Source organism: Stereum hirsutum, assembly GCF_000264905.1.
Source record: "Stereum hirsutum FP-91666 SS1 unplaced genomic scaffold STEHIscaffold_13, whole genome shotgun sequence".
Taxonomy (NCBI): Eukaryota; Fungi; Basidiomycota; class Agaricomycetes; order Russulales; family Stereaceae; genus Stereum; species Stereum hirsutum.
Window position 1 is genome coordinate 689,070 of NW_006763143.1, and position 16,523 is coordinate 705,592.

The 16,523-nt window shown below is 52.1% G+C and overlaps 4 protein-coding genes across 4 annotated transcripts; 3 read left to right on the plus strand and 1 right to left on the minus strand.

Annotated features, from left to right (window-relative positions):
* Nucleotides 1-293: 293 nt before the first annotated feature.
* STEHIDRAFT_62904 (v-abl) lies at nucleotides 294-623 on the minus strand (the record flags this gene model as incomplete). Its single annotated transcript, XM_007307194.1, has 2 exons — nucleotides 294-482; nucleotides 555-623. Coding segments are annotated over 2 exons (258 nt in total), but the record flags the coding sequence as incomplete, so codon positions are not given.
* A 2,719-nt stretch (nucleotides 624-3,342) lies between these two features.
* STEHIDRAFT_83423 (uncharacterized protein) lies at nucleotides 3,343-7,852 on the plus strand. Its single transcript, XM_007307433.1, has 4 exons — nucleotides 3,343-5,289; nucleotides 5,419-5,636; nucleotides 5,704-7,062; nucleotides 7,128-7,852. The coding sequence occupies exons 1-4, from the start codon at nucleotides 3,503-3,505 to the stop codon at nucleotides 7,139-7,141; spliced, it is 3,378 nt and encodes a 1,125-aa protein (XP_007307495.1). The 5' UTR covers nucleotides 3,343-3,502; the 3' UTR covers nucleotides 7,142-7,852.
* Nucleotides 7,853-8,357: 505 nt separating this feature from the next.
* On the plus strand, nucleotides 8,358-10,733 carry STEHIDRAFT_123803 (uncharacterized protein). Its single transcript, XM_007307434.1, has 9 exons — nucleotides 8,358-8,525; nucleotides 8,619-8,669; nucleotides 8,745-9,004; nucleotides 9,095-9,270; nucleotides 9,329-9,394; nucleotides 9,464-10,079; nucleotides 10,139-10,201; nucleotides 10,268-10,351; nucleotides 10,428-10,733. Exons 1-9 carry the CDS (start codon nucleotides 8,494-8,496, stop codon nucleotides 10,508-10,510), a joined length of 1,431 nt encoding a protein of 476 aa, XP_007307496.1. The 5' UTR covers nucleotides 8,358-8,493; the 3' UTR covers nucleotides 10,511-10,733.
* Nucleotides 10,734-13,608: 2,875 nt separating this feature from the next.
* STEHIDRAFT_148916 (uncharacterized protein) lies at nucleotides 13,609-16,343 on the plus strand (the record flags this gene model as incomplete). Its single annotated transcript, XM_007307435.1, has 8 exons — nucleotides 13,609-13,628; nucleotides 13,690-13,979; nucleotides 14,030-14,202; nucleotides 14,259-14,324; nucleotides 14,427-15,216; nucleotides 15,288-15,566; nucleotides 15,630-15,713; nucleotides 15,787-16,343. 8 exons carry the CDS (start codon nucleotides 13,609-13,611, stop codon nucleotides 15,894-15,896), a joined length of 1,812 nt encoding a protein of 603 aa, XP_007307497.1. The 3' UTR covers nucleotides 15,897-16,343.
* Nucleotides 16,344-16,523: the final 180 nt, after the last annotated feature.

Here is a 16,523-nt window from a genome sequence, read left to right on the forward strand (position 1 = left end):
CTCTGGTGAACGAGCGTGTTTATCACTGACCAGATGTTATCGAGACCACATCCTGCAGCGTCGACTTGATCTGCGCGAAGCGAGGCCTGCACTTCGGATTGGCGTCCCAGCATGACTGGATAAGCGTCCAGATGGGTTTGAGCTCGTTGTTGCTGAGCCTGACAGGGCGAGGAGGACGATGCCCCTGGGAAACGATCCACACAGCAACGCGTTCGCTGGACTCGGAGAACGGTACCTCCCCACTGAAGATCTTCAAGCAGTTCAGATAGTGCCTAACGTCCAGAAGTAGATCATCAACGAACCTCCCATCCCGTCATTGTGAAACTATATACGTCTGAGGCTGTCGTTGCTTTTGAACCGCCAAAACATTCCGGTGACGGCGATGCGGCACTGTGAGGGGTAAGGTTGTTTTCGCCTACGAGTTTTGATATACCGAAGTCGGACAGGAGGGCGTGATGGTCACTTCCAACAAGGATGTTCACCTATCGCAGGCCTTTCAGAGTTCAGATGTAGAAGCAAAGAAGTGTATCAGAAGGGAAGGCGATCGTGCTTACACCTTTGAGGTCGCCATGAACGATGTTCTTCCGGTGTAAGTAAGTCATTCCAGAAGCGATATCGTCAAGCTAGGCAACAAGGTTAGAGGTAGATCACAAGCATGGAAAAGACTTCAGAGCCATACCAGGAAAGACGGCAAGCCTCAGGAAACGATCGAAGATAATCGCAGACGTTCTCGAACTTGCAGTATCGGCTGACGATAAACGGCTACGTTCCACATTTAGTGTTAGTGCCAGACACTCAAGCTTCTCTGCCTCGACACATGCTCCATAGAATTGTAAGACGTGAGGATGTAATAGCCGCGTCCTAACATATGATTTTGAGCGGACTGTAAAGCCGAATTTGTACCAAAAAATACCTACCAGACCTTCACCTCTGACAAGAAAGCGTGCCAAATGATTTAGACAAGAGCAAAGATAACCATGGGTAGAAGTAACCTACACGTCTCTGCTTCTCGCTCAAAACTTGAGAATCCTCGATATACATTTGCTTCACCGCGACGGTCTAAGAATAAAGCTCAGTGTCGTCCTCTCGTGCAGAAAGGCGATTATTTTACCCTGCCGTCTCATTCCCCACGGTGGCATTTCCCAAACAAACCTCGCCTGACGTTTCGTCCTGATGTACAATGACCTCCAGACTCGTAAGCATCCACGGCTGTATGTCAAGTTGTCGAGCGCCGTCGAGGTCAGATAGTCTCTGCAACGCAGGTACTGTAGCGCGAATAAAAATTTCTTCTGCAGTTGAGCCTCGATGGCCCAGCTCGAAGAGGTACTGGATCAGACACGTGGATTGTGTTTGGTCAGAAAGCCGATGGGAGTCCAGTGTGAAGACACAGGTGCCTTTGACAGGCCAACGAGGAGTTCTTCCATTCGTCTGTATTGGCCATCTCCGTCCTCCAAGGCAGCCAATATCTTGTAATCGTTGCGTGTTAGCTCTTTCAGTTTTCGAGATAGCTCTGTTTGGTCCTGTTCCCTTGCTTCGGCTAGCTTGGTCTGGAGGTCTGCACTGTCGACGTGCGCGACTATCTGTTTCCAGTAGTAGTAATGATATAAGCGGTGGACCGGTTGGAGGTAAAGCGAAGACGAACGTTGAAACGAGTAAATTCGTAGCTTAGAGCAGCCCCGCCGTTTTCGATATCCTTGTCGATATTCCCGCTGTGTATCAAACACCAAGCGAACCCTTGTTGCTGGTTTTTCACCACAAGATCGCAAATTCTCTGTATGGCACTGCACCAGTTGCGGTTCGTCAGTGATCCACTCATGACGGTCATACCCACGAATAGATGAAAATGCACCCACCTCGCCATATTAAATAGATCGTCTCTCAACAACGGATCTAGCTTGATCAGCAAATGTTGGCACCGTTCGAAGAGGAAACCCAGTTGTGCGCGCCGGTGCTTCACACCTTGATAGGCAATGTAGGCAGCTTTCAGGGAATTCCAAGCTGGGTTGAGTACGGACAGTGCTGGTGACGGTGGTAAGTACGACAAGCTCAGCCATGGAGAAGGGGTATGTCGAGGATGTTGTCCGTGCTGACGGTTATAGGGCCATGCGACTATAAGTAAAGCCTCCGTGTGTGAGATGAGGTGGGGAGTCATCACCAGGCGATGTTCGTGAGGATCGATCGTCGAGAGATGAAACCATAGCTGTACGACTGACGCATTGGGTTCATTACGGGAAGACATATGAAGCAAAATTGTAAGAAACCTCCCACTGTGGGTAGCATTTCAGTAGGCCCAAGGCGCCTGCACCATTTCCTGGCCAGATATCGCACCGCACCCACACAAAGGCAAAATTGAGAGCTGTGTTTCCGGTGAAGGATAGAGCCAGTGGGTTAGACTAGAGACCTTGATGCTCACTGGCCCGTTACTAAAGATGCGATCTAGGACTCTGTGAGCAATCCAGGACGTCGGAGTGGGTGCGGAGATGCTCAAGCAGCACGCTGGACGTACGTGTCGTACTGTATGTGATGCCCGCACCAAACGATGACGACGATACATCGACCTTTCCTCATGGGCATCGAATAAACGCGCTGCGTCTGTGGGGTCGGACGGTGAAGCGAGCCATCGATCGCACATGAGTACACGAGGATGAACGACAGCTCAGCGGCTGCTCAGCAAGGCAAGCAGATGGTGCAAAATTGAAGCTTTAGGCGCATATAACTGCGGTGCACCTGGCAACATCCATGAATGACTGTCTCCTGTTGTCTCTCGAACTCCATGCTTTTTTTCTAGCCTCAAACCAGTGACGGGTTCCCTGTCAGGGTAGTAGTAGCGCTGACGGGCTGGTATGAGACTAAACCTTTTTCTTCGCTGGTGAAAACCTTGAATATGATTCGATCTATACAGCACTGCTACGCACCGTAGCAGCTCAAGGATAGTTGCGCTCTAGATGCTAACAAAGGTTTGTCACGAAGTGTCGAACAATTAGCAGTTCAAGAACGTGGGGTTCAAAGCGGTGCACAACGGTTCTGATATCACGCGGCTGGCGAAGTCCGGGTTCGGTTCCGTAATTAATCAAAGGAGTGCCTAGATAGGTAGCGCCGCACAACGAGTCCCCTTGGAGAAATGTCGCCTAAAAAAACACGAAGAATGATGGACAGAAAGGATTGACGAGAAGGCAATCCAAAGGCAAATAGAGTGAGTCGGGTCGACGGGGAGGAGGCGCATCTGATTAGAGAGATGTAGCCGAAGAATGAATTGTGACCGGAGGACAGGAGATGCCGAAATTGGCGGCAGACAAAAGACGGTGTTCATTCCGGGGATGGCCTGCAGCGCGGTTGGATAAGCTCCTGCTCATCGTCGTACGCGACGAGCCCACCCTCTTTTCTGCACCCACAGACGGACGCAGCGTCCCCGTCGACGACGTTCCCTTCAACCTTTGACGTTCATTCGATCTACCCCGCCCTGTACCGAATATTCCGTCGACCGCTGGGAAGATAACCGACGATGCCGACAGCCCCCTCGGCTTCCTTCCGCCGCCGTTCCTCGTCGAATATCACCTCTTCTCTCGTCGCGACCCCCACGGCAGACGGTAACGGTCGCGGTCAGTCCTACTTCGATCGCTACCCTCGACGCTCGCCACGCACAAGCCCACGCGCCGATTCCAATACGAATATCAACCCAAGTCCTCAGACTAGAAATAATAACCCTTCGGGAGGTGGAATACCGTTTCCCAAGCGCAGTGGTGAAGCTGAACCTCTGGTCTTTCCGAGCATGTCGCCCATGAACAAACGCGGTCAAGGCAGCTATCGGGACGAATCAGACCAAGAAGATGACGAGAGCTCGTTCGACTTCCATGCAATAGAATCCACTCCTCGCTCCCCTCACCACCACGACTTCTTCGACAACTCTCGCCGCGTTTCGCCCACTTCCCCGTCTCACTCACATCTGTACCAACATGGAATCAGCAACTCTCCTGGCCAGGGCCACCGGCATAACCGAAGAGATCACCCAGAGCTCTCGTTCTTCCGGACGTCTGGCTCGTCTTCGCAAACTACCCAAATCGAAACGCCGCCACAAACACCGATTGACTTCCTTATGCCCCGAATATCCGTTGATCCTTACCCTGTCGTGGTAGCCGCACCGGTTCCAGGAGTCGAGACGATGGACGCGTTGGTAGATGGGATGAATGACTTTGGAACGGATGATTTTTTCATGGGCACCGGAGGTATGTCTTCATCGAGAGCTGCACGGAAAAAGGCGGAGAGGGAACGGTTCCACCCACTCTATCAACCTCCTCTTCCCACCCCTCCACCCGGAATACAACTTGGCGGAGGCATGCCACGAAAGAAACCTTCCAAACAGCGTACTCGCCTTTCCGATCCTCCCTCAGCCTCCTCATTACGTCCCGACCTTTCCGGCGCGCGAAAGGCCTCGAGTTCTACTATTACTGTTAACTCCTTGCAGGCGTCTTCCATTGATGAGCCCTATAGTCATGGCTCTCCGACACCCTCCATTAAGACGACGAGCTCACGCAACGTCGCCCCTTCCATCTCCGAGATCATTCGAGCCCACGCTCCTCCAGAACAACTCGTTCGTTCTCGTCCCTCAAACTCTCGCCGACCTACTACTGCAGATGACTACAGCATCGGTGGCGGCAGCAGCAGCAACTACCACCACCAAACACCACTCCGTGAAGAACCAGAATCTGAACCCGAACCTCTGTCCGCCGCAGAAGAAGCCGAACTACTTTCTCGTTCGTCCGTGGACAGTATCACAGACGAAGTCCGGCGAACATTCCAAAACCAGAAAGCATCTCCTCTCATTCAATCACCAACAGACGACAATCTTTTCACGTCCACTCTCACAGCTCCGGTCAACAATTATCGCAACTCCACTGTCTCGGACGGCGCGTACAGCCTCGGACTCGCGTCACCTACGTCCGATGCTATGGGCCGAGCGAAATCGTTCCACTCTTCACCAGCCGAAATGGACTCCGGCGGCGATCATAGCATTCCATTCACTCCCCTCGATTTACCTTCTACCCGAGCTCCTACTCAGTCGCAGGCTATCGCGCAATATCTTCATTCTGCAAGGCTCACGACGCTGTTGAAGTTGACAAGGTCGCCACATGCAAGTCCGGACCAGCCGTTGACGGTCAGTTTGAGCGATTTGGGAAGTCCGACGGGTTATCCTGTGGTTGTGTTTTTGGGACTGGGAGGGGTGCGATACGTGATGGGATTGTATGATGAGATGGCGGAGTGTTTGGGGATTCGGCTTATCACTATCGACAGGTCCGTACAGCAGTTCATCTAATTTTAGTCCTTCTTTTCCAGCGACCTCGCCACGCTTGCCACCGAGCAAGCTGACATTCCGTGCATATTGATTCCGATACTAACAGGACTGTATTTACCTCTTTGTAGGTGGGGAATCGGCCGTACAGACGTGCCCAGGTCGAAATCCGCACGAGGTATCCCGGAATGGTCGACCGTCGTCGAAGAGGTGCTCGATCAGCTCCATATCGACGTATGCAGTGTTATGGCCCACTCGGCCGGCGCGCCTTATGCACTCGCGTTCGCCAACAAGGTCCCGGAGCGTGTACGGGGTGACGTTCTGTTGCTCGCGCCGTGGGTTGGAAGTGGTGAGTTTTCCGAATACACACATTTGTTGGCAATCGGAGTACAAGGAATGCTGACTGTACTACTCAGGGGCCGGCTACAAATGGCTCAAATACGTACCTACCGGGATTCTCAAGACGGCCCAGGCAGCAGAATGGAAGATTCAAGCATGGATGCTTGGCAAGCCTCCAACCATCGCATACGAAGGCATCGGTTACGTCCCAAAAACGACCTCCTACGCTCCCAAGTCGACATCCACCTCCACGTCCGTCTCGTCCCCCTCACGAACGCCCGCGTCACGGGCCACACTACCAAGAAGCCATCGACGCGGCGAGGAGAGGCCAAGCACGGCCATTGGACCAGCTGGTCACCCGAATGGCGTGGGCGTGTCGCAGATACAGTCGAGGCCGAGCTTGGGTGGGTCAAGCGTGTTCAGTGATTATGATGACTTGAGGGACTTCGATGGGAGGTTTGATAGTATGAGTACAATTAGCGCTAAAGGAGCGCTGAAGTCTCCTCCACAGCCGGCGGAACAACAGGCGCCGCCAGCAGCGTTCAAGCGGAAGACTTCGCGAGGTTTCTTGGGACGATTGAGGTCTGGCTCGTTACACTCGCATTCGCCACAGCACAACCAGACGCCGAGTCCCCAGTCGACGCCTGATTACACACCTACTCGGGGATCTACGTCAGCACTGCCGACTAATGGTCCGGGACCTGGTGGGAGGAGGCTGAAGGCTTTGAGGTCGATGAGCTCGTTGAAAGGAAGGGGTTCATCGAACTCGAGTACGCCGTCTGGGTCTCTTTCGGTTCCACCGAAGAAATCGATCACACCACCTCCGTCTTTACCGAACCCCATTGGTGGCGGATTCGAATCTGCGTTGGATTGGATGAGCCCATCGGATCTAGATCGGCTGGAGCAGATGCAGGAGCAACAATCACATCAGGCGAACCGACGAGCGGGTGGGAGGAGATCAGTTTCTACTGGGCCTGGTGGGTCCAGTCAAGCTAGTGCTTCGTTCGCTGCCCATGCAGCACGTTCGCCACCCGCGCCATCGGTAATGTCGTCGAACTCGCCGGGGACGAGCACTGTCACGTCTCCTTCCTCTGGTATCGCCGCCACGTCGTCCTACCAAGCTGCCCTCGGCAACGCTCTCATCGTTGCCTCGCACGCCGAGTCCTCCAAAGGCACGCATGGTGATTTATTACAGATCTTGAACCACGATAACCTGCCCTGGGGCTTCTCGTACGGAAATTATCCGCATAAGGTGAGGGTGTGGTATGGCGATAGAGATGAGAAGATCGCGGAGCATGCTGTGAGGTGGATGGAGAAGCATATGGGGGAGGAGAGGTGTGTGGTCAAAGTTGTGAAGGGGGCGGAGCATGGTTTGATGTATAGGAGTGGAGTCGTCGTTGAAGTGTTGGAGTGTGTGAGGGATTTCTGGGTGGATGGTGAGTATCCTTTCGAGTTCGAGTCTAATTCGAAGAGATTGAGTGCTGACGCTTGTGTTTGGTAGCAGAGGACTATTAGTGAATATAATCGTTGTGTTCTTTTCGTTCCCAATTACCCTTGTTCATTTAGATATGTGAGATACCCATTTGTTATGTGGTTTTGACCGCCTTCCTATATTACAGCCAACCCGTCATCCACCACTCTCTAGTCTCTAGTGTGCCGTAACCTACTTATTTCTTTTTTATCGCGGAACCATTCACCATTCGAAGGCTTACACACTTTTCCCGTCGTTGGAGTCGCATTTTCCCTTTTCCATCTTACATGTGTTCGTCTACATCCGGTTCCCTTCCTAGCTTTCAAAACTCACTTGTCTCGTCCCGACCCAGTCTGTATTTGTTTCGTCATCGATTTCTACCTTCTTCCCCCTTCCTTTGGTCACACCGTCGTTTCTCCTCTCTTCCTCGCTCCCTCTCTTTTCTCTTCTTTATTCCCCTTCTCTGTCCGCGCCCTTGCGCTTCCTCTTCCCTTCGTTATCGTTGTTCTACATAGCTGAATCTGTCATTTGTTTGTTTGTTAGTTACAAGCGACTTCGCCACCTACCCACCCATCCAGTGATTCACCACCTTCTTTTCTTCGCTGCAGCTGATCGTGTTCTCCGGTCCTTGAGTCTCGGTATAATTCAATTCGATCTCTGTTTTCCCTCTCTCTATCTCTCAATTGGTCCACGTACGACCAATCTGCTTGACACCCGAGGCTGCGTTACGCGGTCACCCAATAAACCTGCCTTTCTCGACATCAACATCAGCCGCTTATTTGCGGTCGGCATCAACAAACATCTGCTTCCGTGGGCTCATTTCCCGTCCGCGAACAAAGTTGGGCGTGGATGAATTTTCTACCTACCCATGGGGCGACAAGTTTGAGCGCCCTGTTCTACTTAATGAGACTGCTAACTAGAAGGGTCACATCGGCGCAGGTCACAATTGGAGGCCTGAAGTCGACTTCGCCCGAAAATCTTCTGGCCAACCTGGAGCATTGATGGCGAGGTTCTCTGTGTGGTCTGCTGTAGTGTCGTGCTGAGGCTATCGGGACTTCGCTAGTACCTGTTCCCAAAATGCTAGTGCGTGCGAAGGACGAGACTATCCACGCTTTGCACGTGAGAATAACATTTGACAATCCGGTTTCTACACAACGCTATCGAGACAATGGGCTAACACCGCCTGCCTGCCTCGTGTTCGGACCAGCAGTGCTTCCTTGCGGCCTCGTGCCCATGTTTCTGCTCCTCATCATCGACATCGCCTCTCTTCGCTGTACATATAAGACCTTGGGTGGACCGATGTCGTCTACTGCCGTCGCTTTCTCTGTTTGAACTGGCGACTTTTTGGCACTGCTACGGTACTAAGTACTTGCTGGCTTGAAGAACCGCGCTATTCATGGAGCGACAAGCGTATGCACAGAGCTCTCAGTATGTTCAGCAGATGGCTTCGTTCTGACGCCTCCCTTGCGGCTGCGTTTCGCTTACACCTTGTGGGCATGCGTGCATAACTACTCTTCATAGACCGCAATATGTCTCTCGCAAAACCCTGGCAATCAAGCGGGGTGACTCCGAGTTCGTTCCCTCAATCTCTTCGTCCTTTTGTATGGTTAGAGGATCGAAGCTGAACGGTCGACCACTTTGACCCAGGACGCTAACCCGGGAGGACGTTCAGTACGACCTCCTCAACTACATCTTCTCGGACCAGACCAGGGTGTTCACGGACGAAACGCCAGGGAAGCCGCCGACGAATGTTAACTTTTGCGATCTTTATGTCAGCGCGCTGTACAACTCGACGAAATGCTCGAAGATCATGCGGGATAAGATGACTGAGACGCCGGCATTCGCTATAGAGTTTGCGAAGATCTCATTGCTGACGAACGTTGGCAGGATCAACACGACTATGGCATGTGCGTACTCAGACCCTCTGCTCGTCCATCCGATATAACTTGCCTCACCCCGCCTGACTCTTGATACGATTTCTCTCCCGCTATGGACAGTTTTTCCGGAGATGAAAACTGCATTGAGGAGCTACCATCCTGTACCGTCCCTTCAGAAGACGGACGGGAACGTCCAAGACGCACCCAGAATCAAGAACTGCTTGAAGGCAGCGTTGTTACCGCAAGAGCAGAAAGGACCTCCTCCTCCGTCTAACCCAACTGATATCCTGTCTCGGGTAAGAAACAAATCAAAACTCAGTTGTTTTGTCTCGAGCTCACTCAGAATCCCCACAGAAAAAGACGATGATACCCCCCACCAGCGTCGTCAATCTGATCTTCGTCTTGACCAATTACTCGACCGTAGGCACCTTCAACCATGTCTTCATGCCAACCACCTACTCATTTTTACCGATACCTTTACGCTCGCAGGCACTCTCTCCTACCCACTTTGACCCTCCGGTCGAGTTCGTCGACCTCTTTCTCCCCATCAACATCTCCTCCGCTGCCCGTGCCCGAGCTTTCCTCTGGACCATCTTCCACTATCATGAATCTGGTGCCATACCCAATCCTTTCGCTGACGAATACGCCAAAACGCATCTTGGGAAAGTTCCTTGGCTCGAACGGTTATCTCCAGAACAGCAACAGGCCGAGAACATTGACCCTCCGGAAGAAATCGAATGGGGGCGAAAGATGGCGGCTCAGAGGAGCCAATTCTTACAAGATCTTGTGTCTGGGGTAGATCCTGAGAAGAAGGGAAAAGGTGGTGGAAACGGGCACCACGGCGGAAGTAGTGGTAATCACGCAAGTGCAGGAGGAAGTGCGCCTGCTGGAGGTTCTCGTGCCAGAAGGTCTACGAGCTTGGCACCCCAGGACCCACATAGTAGAGTCATGATGGGGGTCGACGTCGAACCACAACCGGCGAAGAAGCATCGTATTAGCCAACAGTATTATACGCGGAGCGCGGCCAGCACAACCTTCCATCACTATATACCGGCTGGAGAACCTGTACCTCCGGACGAGACCAAGACATACCCTATCGTTGGTGGTACGATCCCCTTTTTTTCACAAGACCATGCCGTTTTCCATCTAATACCGCTTCTTCAGAAAATCATGCTAGACAATACGGCTTACCACCCGAGTACATCCGACAGCGTTCTATGGTTGAGCGTCAGTCGTTCTCGCGCGTTTTCCGACCGCTCGATTGATGACACCTGACCGACTCTGCACTCATAGAGGCATGCAATCGAGCATTGACAGCGCACCCCCTTATCGACTCCGACGAAGAGGAGTTGGACGAGTACGTCCGCGTGGATTTACGTACGATTCCAGCCACCTTCTCTTATACAACGCCGTTCTCGAACGCTCATTGCGATATCTGTATGGTCTCGTGCAGAACGACGCCTTCTTGTTCTCGACACTATTCGTCTACAGCCCGCCCATCTAAATGGCTACAACTACTCTCCGCACTCTGGATGAGAGGACCATTTGTGCCCCTCGCTCGTCGCCTTGAGGCCCACCACCCCCTGGGCCGTCATTACCTTCCAGCATACCATCAAGAACCCGTCTCAATTGTAGAAACGCAGTGTAACATTGCTCGAAGACACGCTCACACATCTCATCTGTGCCATACATACATCAGCTCATACCTACCTAAGTATATCCACATCATCGCTTTCGCGCTCTCTGCTTTCCGTTCCGCTCTCAATGTTTCTCTCTCTGCATACACAAAGTCTCGGGTTTCGGTTCCGGGGCATCATCTCTCAATAACTTGGGGAACACACAATTATCGTCTCTTTGTGTGTATTTATTCTATCAAACAGGCAGCTATTTATTTTGCGCCGCTAGTGGCGCAGGCACTCTTGCTGAAATCTCGGATCAATTGGGATGAGCGAGCTGTGTGGCGCGCCACCCCCTCGCCTATAGTCCCGCGGCCAAGTCCCGTTTCCTTGCTCCCGTTTCCTGTGTTTATCTGTCCAGATCGAGGACCGCTGGTGCGTTCTTCTGTTTCTCTCGCATGTGAGATGCGCTCACCTCTTCTATAGATATTTGTATCCATAAATATCAGCGCCCTGTCGCCGTGAGATGTCGTGAACCTCAAGAAGAAACAGGAATCTTTCTGATCATTGTCTCCAGGAATCATCTATATTGTCTGTTATATTCCTCTGCAGCTGACAATCAACATCTTGATTCCTTCCCTGCTTTAAGCGGTGTCCCGAGACATGTTCGCGGCATTCTCTGAACTTCGATCGGAACCTCGCCGCAGGACTTGCCTCTGTCTCAGTTCTAGTGACTGCAGTCACCCTGACCATGATCGAAGACTCCCGCCCTTCCATGCTAACCTCCGAGGACTGCTGGGACACATTCCGCTTGGTCTCAGCTGGAGAACTGTTATCCATATAAGAACCTGCCTCCATGCTGGATCTTTTCCTCACCTATCCCACATTACCTTTTACCATACATCTTCATACTTTCATATATCTTTGCACTCAACCCCTGCATTTGATCATACACAATGTTCTCTAAACACACCTCTGCTTCCATTTCCCTTGTTCCCCGCAAGGTGTCCGATAAAGTTGGCGCCAGTGTTCGAGGGTTTGTCGGTACGTCGGTTTCTTCTATCTAAGTATAGTGTTGGGTTAGCTGGTTTACTGACATCAACTGGCGATGGTATACAGGAAGGCTCACGATGGAGAGGAAGGCTTCGCAGGCTTCCGTGAGGTCCGCTGATTCTGTTCAGGAGAAGGAGAGGGTAGAGTTCGATCTTTTCGGGAAGGATGCAGTCTCGGTTGAGGGTGGCGTGGAAGGGACGAGGGTGCTAGAGTCGTGGTTTGCTTTTGAGGAGGAAGAAGGGGTTTGTCCGGAGGTTCAGCGGATAGATGTGTTCGCGGCTGCTGGTCGTATGGGTGAGGTGGTTGCGGGGCGCGGAGAGGTCTCGAGGTTGTCGACTCGTAGCGATGGTCAGATGAGGCGTGAGGAACGGGTGTGGTGGGTATGAGAAGTGGATGGGGTTAAGACTTAGTAGGGAGAGGGCGCTGGTCGCTCGGTCTTCAGAGTAAGCAGGATGGCTTACGCCTCCATCAAGTGAGTGATATCACCCCCTCCCTTCATCATCATCGACGCTGACTTCAACAGGACTTGGGTTCTGGGGGCTACTTGGGTTCTGGGGGCGCATCAGGTTCCGAAGAATCACATCTTAGGGCACCGTGTCGGCATGCACGGTGTCGTTACTCGCTGACGAGCGGCTTCCCGGGTTCACACCCGGCGGTGAGTGGGACTCCCCCTTGATTTCCTCAAGGAGTCCACTCAGTAACACGCACTCATCCTCTGGTTGCCATTGTGGCCCAGTCTCCGAGGGTGAGTGGATGGGTAGACTGTTGAACATTATCATTCGCTTCATAGCGGTCTCTCGGGTTCGACTCCCAGAGATGGATGATCCCTGACTTAGTCTTCAGTGGAGGGATTGCTCGGTGATATATATAACTCCCGATGCTTTAGGCAGTTGTTGAAGATTTGATGTGGCGTCATTACTCGCTTTCCAGCGGCCTCTCGGATTCGCTTCCCAGAGGTGGGTGATTCCTGATATATAGATTTTAGCGGCAGGATCACTCGGTAATGCACTCGACTTCTTGATAGCCTGATAATACGGGTTTCAGAGGTTGGGTGGTTTCTCCTGGTAAAGGGAGATGCTTTCATACAGCTATCCCGGCGTCGGCCTCTTCGTGGCCCAGGAGACGAGTACCCTTCGGGGGAAACTAACAGACGCTCTTTTCAACCTTTTCATGTCATCGCCTTGCAACGGTACTCTGCCTTCCATAGAGAGCTGGTTTCGTTCCCATACCATGCATTGTTCTACCCATGCATAAAAATTAGAAACCGCTTCTGGTGTTGTGTAGACATTCCCTTCACATCTTTGTCGCCACACGCTTGTTCATTAGGGGCTAACCGGGCTCTAGACCCAGAATAGAATGAGTTAGCACGCGAGCAAAATTAAAGCCGTCGCGAGCGCATCACAGGCACTGCCTTGGTTCGGCTCCAGTGTGGCCCATATGAAGCCAAATTTCGGTGGGGAAGTCGAGCGGCGCAAGTGCAGCCGCCGTGTTTCGCCGTCTGAGCACAGGCATCGTGGCATGATGCCGACCGAAACGCGTATCAAAATTAGCGCATTTACCCGCGAACAAGTCCCTGCTTTCAAACGGAAAGACAAGGAAGAAGGGTCGTCAGAGTTCGGTCTGTACGAGAACAAGGCCGTGTGGCACAAGGAGGGAGCACGAGGCACGGAGAGGGGAATGTCATAAAGGCCGAAATCGCCAAGTTCGGACTGTCAAGATGGTCGAATAAGCGTCGAATAATTTACAGTCACAGCCGCTGAGCAGGGTAAATCGGCATACGAATACGATGTGAAACATTCATCCCCAGACCAATCATCCCTTCTTCCCTCCCCCGACACCGTCGTTGTCTTCCCCAACCCCTTCCAGTCACCGCTCGCCATGTCTCAAAAGTCGAGCTCGACGTACGCATTCTCCTGTTCGTTGTTGATGTTCGTGGACTGACCTGTACGGTTTGAAGGTCTGTGCATGTACGCAAAAAGACGTGAGTGTATGTCGACCTCTCTCTTCGCCGTGCTAGGCTCTGACTGTCAATACTATGTTCTTCAGTTTCGCGATAAAGAAAGACGAAGGGCAAGCCCTTAGTCGCCGTGACATACAATATGATTTCCTTCATAGCATCTTCTTCGACGCCCAGCGCGTCTTCATCAACCCGTTTGCGACCTCGGAGTCGGACGCCAAGGTCACATTCCGGGACCTCTATGTTCAGGCTTTGGTCCAATCTCCTAGGTGTTCGAGAGCATTGAAGGATAAACTGCAGGAAAAGCCGGAGTTTGGCACGGATTTCGCAATGATATCGTTGCTCGCGAATGTTGGAAGGGTGAATACGACTATGACATGTACGTGCAAGGTGCCTGCCAGATCACTGTGTACTGACGATGGGCTGTAGTCCTACCGGAGATGAAGACATCTTTGAGGACGTATCATCCTGTTCCTGCACTTCAGAGGTACGATGAGAATCTGCAGGATGCGCCTCGCATCAAGAACCTTTTGAAGGCCTGTGCCCTGAAGACAGAGACGGGCAGGATGCCGGTTACTCAAGCTGACCTGCTTGCACTCGCGGTTCGCAGATTCCATGCTTTTTGTTCCATTATAACGTCGCTCAAACATCTTTGCAGGCGAAGGGCACGATCCCGACCTCGAGCATTGTCAACGTTCTCTTCGTCCTTTCCAACAACTTCACCGTACGTCATCTTCCCTTGTCCCCTGTCTCACACTCGTAAATTACTCTTATCCAACCATTCAATTATTGTCCTTGCCCCCGGACATCGGCCCTCGGGATCTAGAGCGTTGCACACGATCATTTTGGTCGCCTAGACATCGACCTACTCGACTTCTTCCTCCCAATCCACGTTTCCTCCGTCTCGCGCGCTCAAGCCTTCCTGTGGCTCGTCTATCGCTATCATCAAGGGCCTCCCACTTCCGACCCTGCTGACCCTAATACGAACCCATTCGACGACGACCACTCAAGGCAACATCCTGGCATGGTCCCGAAGCTCGTGACATTGAATGACGCGGAATTCGAGGCGGAGAACGTGGACACACCCGAAGAGAATGAGTACGGCGCGAGGATGAACAAGTTCAGGTTGAACTTCATAGCGAAGAATGCAGAGGGTGGATCTGGGAAGAGTTCTGCTGGTGCTGCTGGTGGAAGTGCTAGGGCGAGCATCAGTGGCTTAGCGGCGGTGGCGAGTGGCGAGGTTGTTGATATTGATGGGCCGGCGGAGGCGGGAGAACAAACAAAGGAGAAGGAACCGGCGTCGGGGCCTGAAAAGGGGAAGAAAGGGCTCGGAAAGGGGAGGAAGCCGGACTGGTACTATGAGAACGCGAATGCAGCCGCTGGACCGAGTGGCTCAACCAGTTCACCTCTTGCTCTTGGCCCCAATGCGGTGCCCAAAGGGAGGGGTAGGGGAAAAGGGAAGGGGAAGACGAAAGAGGTTTCCGCTTCCTCTGTTCCTGGCGACACTTCGAAGACAAGGAAGAGGGGAAGGGAAGCATTCACGCCGATGAGTGAAGCGATGCCTGTAGACTCCCTATCTCGCAACACGACTATGAGCAACTTCGACCCGCCAGCAGGTTCGTCTCTCATTCCTCGTTTGCGTGTCGTAGCCTTTTTTTTTACACTACCCTAACCTACGCATTCACAGCATTTGACCGGGACTCTCAGAGACGTCGCCTCACGTCCTGGCAGCGCACCACCGAGGCGGAAATTCCTCCTCGCATGAGCCTTGTCTCTGGGCAGAACCCTTCCCATCTTCATTCATACTCTCAAACGCATCAACAGTATCAACACGTCCAGACCAGGAGCCCTCGTCATGCCTATGCGAGGTCAGGCTACTCCACGCCGCGCTATCGAGCCTCGGAGCCCAATCTGCGTTACACGCTCTCGCATGATCGTGATGGGCCACAAAGGACGTCGATTGAGCGTGAGTTCATCTTGCATGTCGTGTTTTTTTTGTAGTTAAATGCTCTTCTTTTGGAATTCATAGATGCATTGCATGCTATTGAGCACATCGATCCTCTCGCCGACTCTGATGATGAGGGTATAGACCATCAGTCGCGTGCTGAGTACAGTGAGTATCATCTCTCCTGTAGCCTCCCTACTACATTTCCCTCCCTTTCTCAACTATTAATCATCCACTCTAGTCACACGCCTCGGAGTCCTTCAGCATCTCCAGTCACAGCTTGCGCCAGGTCCTGCTCTTACCCCACCCGAAGTCGGCATCCGCAACGGCTCTCGCCACGGCCCCTATTAATCAACCCAAAGCATCTCTCTCTCCCTCAAGCTTCAAAACAAATGCATAGCCCCCGAAATCCTTACCCTATATAATGTATAATCGAATCGAAAAGCAAAATCGTCAAAAGCTCTTGTTGTTGCCAGTCTAAGTTATTCGTTGTTTATATTGTTTATACATCCGTATATTTGTTTTCGACCCTTGCTTTGTCCAGTTTCGTTCTCGCACGAGTTATCTTTGCATTTTAATTGTGGACGTTGGGGCTGGCGTTGATATTGAAAGGACCGGCATAATATGGAGTTGGAGTTGCATCTTGGATCGGGTCGAGCGTTGGTTCGTTTCCGTTTCGCCGATGAGTTCATTGGCATATGGACAGCCGCTCGTATCGCATTTCATCGTATTATATCGTCTTTTATTCTGAGTAGTCTATTAAACCTCGCGTTTCTCATAATGATAGACTGTTGTTCCGGTTATTCTTTGTGAGAGGGGGGAGCTAGTAGGGGTACATGAGCACGTAGTGGTGACAATGTGTTCCTAGTGAATCATCACAACTGAATTCTTCCGAAATTGGGAAAGAGTCGACATCGCAGAGGTAGACAGAAATATAGACGAGAATCTGTGATACAGACTTGTGGAGGTCGTAGGAGG